At 40.2% G+C, this 6522-nt stretch overlaps 1 protein-coding gene across 4 annotated transcripts in view; it reads left to right on the top strand.

Annotated features, from left to right (window-relative positions):
* Nucleotides 1–34: 34 nt before the first annotated feature.
* The window catches only part of tnnt1 (troponin T type 1 (skeletal, slow)), a 17478-nt gene continuing 10990 nt past the window's right edge, over nt 35–6522 (top strand). For all 4 annotated transcript variants that reach the window (XM_034893728.1, XM_034893726.1, XM_034893727.1 and 1 more), the window contains exons 1-4: nt 35–125; nt 5842–5869; nt 6179–6186; nt 6306–6371. In XM_034893728.1, coding sequence (XP_034749619.1) covers nt 5844–5869; nt 6179–6186; nt 6306–6371 — 100 coding nt within the window. In that variant the 5' untranslated portion in view covers nt 35–125; nt 5842–5843. The remainder of the gene's footprint in view (nt 126–5841; nt 5870–6178; nt 6187–6305; nt 6372–6522) is intronic.

The following is a 6522-nucleotide window of genomic DNA, read 5'->3' as shown; positions in this document are numbered from 1 at the left end:
ACGCACACACACAGTGCCCCTCGACCCCTCTGTATAAAATTCCTTCTCTCTGTATAATAGCCATTCTGTCTGTCTCTGTCCCTCTGTCTGTCTCTGGTGTCTAGTGATACCACACCTTCATACAGGTACGTCTGTCTGTCTGTCTGCCTGCCTGCCTGCCCTTTAATATGCGTCCTCTTTATTGTCTTGTTTTCATAAGACAGTAGAATAAGATTAATGTATAATTTTTGAAGCAGCTGTTGTTTTCCATTCATTTTATTCATCATAGTGGACACTTGTGGAACTGCATCTTTTCAGTTTTGACAGTACTTTGAAAACTCTTCTTTGCTCCAGCATGAGACACTCTAGCCATTCAGCAAAAAACTGAATTTAAATGTAACCAAAATTTGGGATTTCCAACGGGAGATGTGTGTGCTGAGCTTGATTTTGCAATTTCTCGGGTGTCTGAACATTCCTGACTGCACCACAGTGGAAGAATCTCTATTGACAATAGAAAATCAATTCAATCAATTGACAATTAATTACAAGCAAGAATAAAGTATCAACAAGTTAATTTTACTGTTGTGAAATGAATAGAAATCAATGGCTAGCTATCTGTAACCATGGTAATGGCCAATTTTTGTGATTTTAAACTGCTTATTGCTGATCATAAATTCCCTGATAATAAATAACAGTACAATGGCAAAAAAAGAACAAGCTGTATTTAATATGTGTCTGTCTTTGTTTTAAGAAAAGTAAACCATAGTTAATGGGTCTTTTCACCCGAATTACCCAAACATATTTTCTACTTATATTATTTATATTATCTAGCAATGGCAAGGATTTCTGCTTAATTTTAAGTTTGTAGATATCTGCCAACTGGAAAGGAAAGATACAATGTAAAAACATCACAATCTGTGCTTGTAAGTCTCAATAGACACTTGGCAGCCTTGTTTAAACTATTCCATTGTATGTGTTGTTTTATTATTTTATTTTATGTGTTATTTTATGTGTCCCCCTTTTTCTGTGTTATCATAGCAGGCACTCAGACGGACTTGTACAAACCACACAGCAGCTTTATTGTGTGTATTGGGTTATTTATGTGTCCTGTGGTCCAGTAGGGAAGGATATCATTCTGTAGCCATGACGCAGGATGAGGTCCAACACAGCCGCAACAAGGTTCCAACTTTGTGCCAAACTATGTCCGTTTTAGTCAAAAAAGCTTTCAACAGATGAAATCATCAAAACCACAGCACTTTTTTAGCTTGCATTTCTTTCTTTATTGCTTGTCATGAAATGTCTGACAGCTACTTTACAGCTTTATGAGTACCGTACTCTGTCTGTGTTACTGACTAAGAAACTTCAGGGACATTTCAGACTAAATGCCAGGTAACTTTTCTAGGTCCCTAAGATTAGGGAAAGTGTCCATGAAATGGATGTAAGTCTATGTAATGTCCTAAAAACTGTATAGCCTACCACCCTTCACATTGTTCCTTTTTAGTCACCGCAACATACACAAATGCTAACAGTATGAGCTCAGGCTAGCTGACTTTAGCAGGAGGAAAGGAGAGGGTAAACCGGTGTCTTTATACACTAACGCAATCTGTACAGTTTGGTGTGTGTTTGGATAATAAAATACATTTTAATGTCAAGCAACATAGTGGTTATTCTGCCAAAATTTTTTTTTGAAGTGAATAAAAGACATAAAAAAATTCAAACCCAGTTCTTACTAACACTTTTCACATGTTTAACACTTCTCTCTTACTCCACTCTACAATTTATTAATAGCCACCAGTAGGTTTTCTTAAAAGTACTGTTGCACATCCATTCTCCTCTACCACACACACACACACACACACACACACACACACACACACACACACACACACACACACACACACACACACACACACACACTCATGTTGCCCTTGACTAAAACTAAAATTAACCCTGCTAAGGCCTGAGCTTGTTGGACTTCTCTCCCAAATCCCCCCCCCCCCGAAATGTGCACCTCTCATTCATCCATCCAACATTTCTCCCCTCCTTTACTCTCTCCATCCATCATGTACTTATTCATAGGTCTTGCCTCCACTCACCTTTTGAGTAAGTCCTTCCCTCTGCTTTTAATATTATACTGGCAGAGCCATATACTATTGTCTTTTCTAAAAGAAACAGTGGATATAAACTTTTTTAGTTTGATAAGACATCTAACAGCTGTTGCACAGCAAAAGTTTGACTACAGTAGCTGGTTAGCTGGCTCAGCCTGGCTCTGTCCAGTCTGAGCTAAACCATCTTTCAAATAAACCATCTTGCTTATTTACACTTCCAGCAGTTATGAAGGAACATTGTCATTTATTTGGAGGTGTGTTTACCCACCAAATTCTTTATAGCTCTGTTTTAAGTATCAGAGATCTCTTGAGGGAATAATCTGGCTCTTTAGATGCTAAATGCTCAATTTGATTCACCAGTTAGTTGCTTACTGCTTGCAACAGTAGGTTTATCTGAGCTTTTTTCTTGTTGTTGATGAAAACAGCTTTCAGCCAAAAAATAATGAGAGCGATGAGAGTGAACCAAACCAGTAAAGTCAGCTGAACAATGAGCTGAAACTCACTATAAAGCTCTGTTAAGCCAATCAAGCTGCAGGTTCAGGTGATCATTTAAAGTGCTCATGTTCTGCTCATTTTCAGGTTCATAATTGTATTTAGAGGTTAAATCAGAATAGGTTTACATGGTTTCATTTTCAAAAAACACCATACATTTGTTGTAGTGCACATTTCTCCCCTTTTCACCCTGTGTGTTGAGCTCTCTGTTTTAGCAACAGAGTGAGACCTCTCACTTCTGTTCCATCTTTGTTGGGAGTCGCACATGCACAGTAGCTAGAATAAGGACTACTAGCCAGTCATAAGCAGAGTATGAGGGTGTGCCACGCTAGCAGCTAGTTGAGCAGTATAACGTGTGTTACAAAGTAACTACGTGTGTCACGGAAGTAAAGGCTGGACTACAATAGAGCTGTTTGGAGCAGTTTGTGGACAGTATTTTCTCTGGAAGATGGTAAATCCCTTTTGGCTTTTTTCAATTTGTGAACCTATAACATGCACAAAAAAGATATGTAACGTAAATACGTATAAGATATTTACATGGGAAAAAGCCCAGAAGCATAATATGAGCACTTTAATACATAATACATTATAATAAAATATTGATTATAGCTGCTTAAATCAACAGGAAGTAAAAAAAAAAACTACGTGTGGCCGGATTATTTCTTGCCTTTGCAACTCTCTGGAGCACTATTTATTGAAGATGCTTGATAAGAAAGGAATGAAGGCTGTGAAACAAGTTAAAAAACTGGGAAGGCTAGAACTGCTTTATAAACCTCTATATGAATAGAAACAGAGAGAAGATTAATAAACGCACATGGAAGATTGGAGAGTTATTGTTGTGCAGTTGAAAGGACTGCGGGTATGCAGCTATGCCAAGCTGGCTCTGGCATGGCAAAGGGCACGACAACAGACAAGTGAGAGAGAAGCCAGAGCATTCAACAACAGTTAGCACCCTGATGAATTCAAGCACACAGTCACAGGGTCACTCTAAATTCTTCCTTACAACAGAAAGATAAAGAGGGCAGAGGAGAAGGTGGGAAGCCATGGGGGTGCGTAATGGGATAATAGAAGGAAATTGGGGTTTCTCATAAAGTGTATTTCCTTTTAAAATCAGACTTGAACAGAAACAGATTCTTAAAAGCAACTACATACACACATAACAGAGTTAATGGGACCTTTAAGCTGTATCAAAGCACTCCAGCCAAACTGATGCCAGATTCCCTTTGGTTCATCAGTTGCTCAGTGAACATGTCAAACTGTGAACCCGGTTAAGACAAAGGTCATCTTTCACAAACCTTAATGTTCAGTGTTTTAAACTAAATCTAATCTGTCAGAAACACCAGGACATGGAGAGAATGGGTGAGGTCAAAAAAGGGGAGGAGGGACAGAAACTACTAGAAAGAGAGAGAAACTCTATCTCCTTTGGTGTTTCTGCGTTTAACCCTTGTCACATTCTCACCTGTTGACGCTTCATCAATCTCCCTGCTTCCCCTGCCAGGAAGGTGTCAGTGCACAGTGCGTCTGTCTGTCTGTCTGTCAGTCCATCTGTCTGTCTGCACGGGGTTTTAATACCAGGACAATGGCAGCGTTGTGGGACAATTTATAGCTTACAACCTTGACAGTGTGCATTGAATCTCTCAGTGCTTATCTGTCTCGTTTGCCTATCTCCAAAGTGAATAATTACAGGAGAACCGGATCTGCCACCTTTGATTTAGCAATGACGACTCAGTCATGTACTAATGCACAGCCAAGCTTGCATTTACGTCACTTGGGTTGCTTGGTATTCGAAAAACATTTGTTTTTAAATGTTCTTAATCTACTAGCCAGTATCTTTTTATATAATGTTACCAAACACATCTAATAAGTTGTAGCCTTTGACACAAAGTCCAGCTGAGGCCGATGTCATTTGTTTTGCAGGCTTTTCTTATGAACCATTCTTATACATAGATACAGAAAGTAAAGCACTGTAATCTATATGCATTCAGTGAGGTTTTTGCTCTATGCAACATAAAGACTGTTGCTGCTGTATAAAACTGCTGTGAGCTGCGTAGGGAGGAGGTCGGGGTGGCTGGCTCAGTCATAAAACACAGCACTTTCAACCATGGGAGCGGAGTTCACTTCCCAGGGAAAACAACAGACTTTTACCCAGGAAAGGCATGTTTGTTCCTTGGGATTGTTTAAATCCAAGCCACGGTCTTTTTCCTAAACTTAACCAGTCGTTTTAGTGCCTATAAACGTATGTTTTGCCATTGCGTGTTTTCACTTTTTGTGGGCTAAACATAACTGGCATGGGCCCTGAAAGGACCGTCATCTCACGAATGTATTAAAACGTTGGAATAGGGCAGGTGTGGAGGAGACCTTTTATTTAAAGTTTTAGAATTCTGCCGACCATCTTGTCTAGTGGTTCTTTTAACCCACTTGTAATACCTGTGTACCTTTTTGTATGGATTTTTAGATAACCAAACCTAGTTTTTAAGGTTTTAAAGTGTCCTCCCAAATCAGTGCTCCACTTGTGCCTGTGCCCCTCGTAGCACCTATCCCAGGCGCTGCGTTTAACCCCAACCTAACCTCTAACCCCTAACCCAGTAACCAGCTCAACTCAACTACTAACTGCCGCTGATACGACAGACAGCTCACCAAGCTTTGGAGCCGGCATCATTTGACCAGCCGGCGCTCGCCTAATTTTGTAGGATGTCACACAAAGTGTAAATGTAAATGTGCTGTATTTATATAGTGCTTTTCCAGTCTTAACAACTGCTCAAAGCGCTTTTACATCTACAGGAAACATTCACCATTCACACACATTCATACACTGTGGCGGGGGCTGCCGTACAAGGTGCCACCTGCTCATCAGATAAACATTCACACACATTCACACTCCGATGCGCAGCACCGGGGGCAACTCGGGGTTCAGTGTCTTGCCCAAGGACACTTCGACAATGACTGCAGGGGCGGGGATCAAACCACCAACCTTCCGATTGGCAGGCAACCGCTCTACCACTGAGCCACAGCCGCCGTGCAAGTGCTGTGCATACATTTTCCTATGATATTGTACAAACCCATTCATGAGAATGCAATGTTGTGCATAAACTACAGTATGGGACAACTTCAAATTTAGAGCGAATAATGGCGCTGGACGAAGGGGAGGACATCCCTAAAAGCTGATACACATCTGTACCAAAACTTCTGTTCTTCAGATGGTTCTATTCTACTTATTCATTCACGACCTTCCTGATTTGTCATTTGTTTCTCTTTATTGCAGCCATGTCAGATGTAGAAGAGGAGTACGAGTGAGTAGAGCATCTCTCTGTAGTTTATTTCAACGCAAATGCGTTTCACTCCCATCTTTATAAATATCATTTAAGTAGTTGTAAATTTTTACACCCAACTTGTATATATGTTTTTGCATTCTTTCCTTTGTGTTTGTTTATTTATAAATGATTTGTTATTGTAATCTATCATATTTATTATTTCTTGTAAATTCTGTATGTGTGCTATGTGTCTGATATTTTACTGCTGTAGCACTGAAATTTCCCAATTTTGGATCAGTAAAGTCTATGTAATGTGTTTCTCTGTTACTTTTCCTCCCATCCCTCCAGGGAGCAGGGTAAGTTGTGTCTATATTTGTCACATACTTTGTGTCTTGCGAATACAATGATCAACATCAATAAAGCTTTTTTATGAGACATGAAACTATATTTATTTCTCTGGGTCTCCTTCTCCCAGAGGCTGAAGAGGAGCCTGAGCCTGAGGAACAGGAGGAGACTGAGCACGCAGAGGAGGAGAGAGGAGGTAAGGAAGACTCCCCGACTGCAAAGCAGTCTTACAGGACAGTTCCCTGTTGTATAGCAAAAGACTGGAGATAAAAACTACACTCACCGGCCACTTTATTAGGTACCCCATGCTAGTAACGGGTTGGACCCCCTTTTGCCTTCAGAACTGC

The sequence above is a fragment of the Etheostoma cragini genome, chromosome 15 (assembly GCF_013103735.1).
Source record: "Etheostoma cragini isolate CJK2018 chromosome 15, CSU_Ecrag_1.0, whole genome shotgun sequence".
Classification (NCBI taxonomy): domain Eukaryota; kingdom Metazoa; phylum Chordata; class Actinopteri; order Perciformes; family Percidae; genus Etheostoma; species Etheostoma cragini.
The sequence above is the reverse complement of the archived record's forward strand: the minus strand, read 5'-3'. Positions and strand labels throughout refer to the sequence as shown.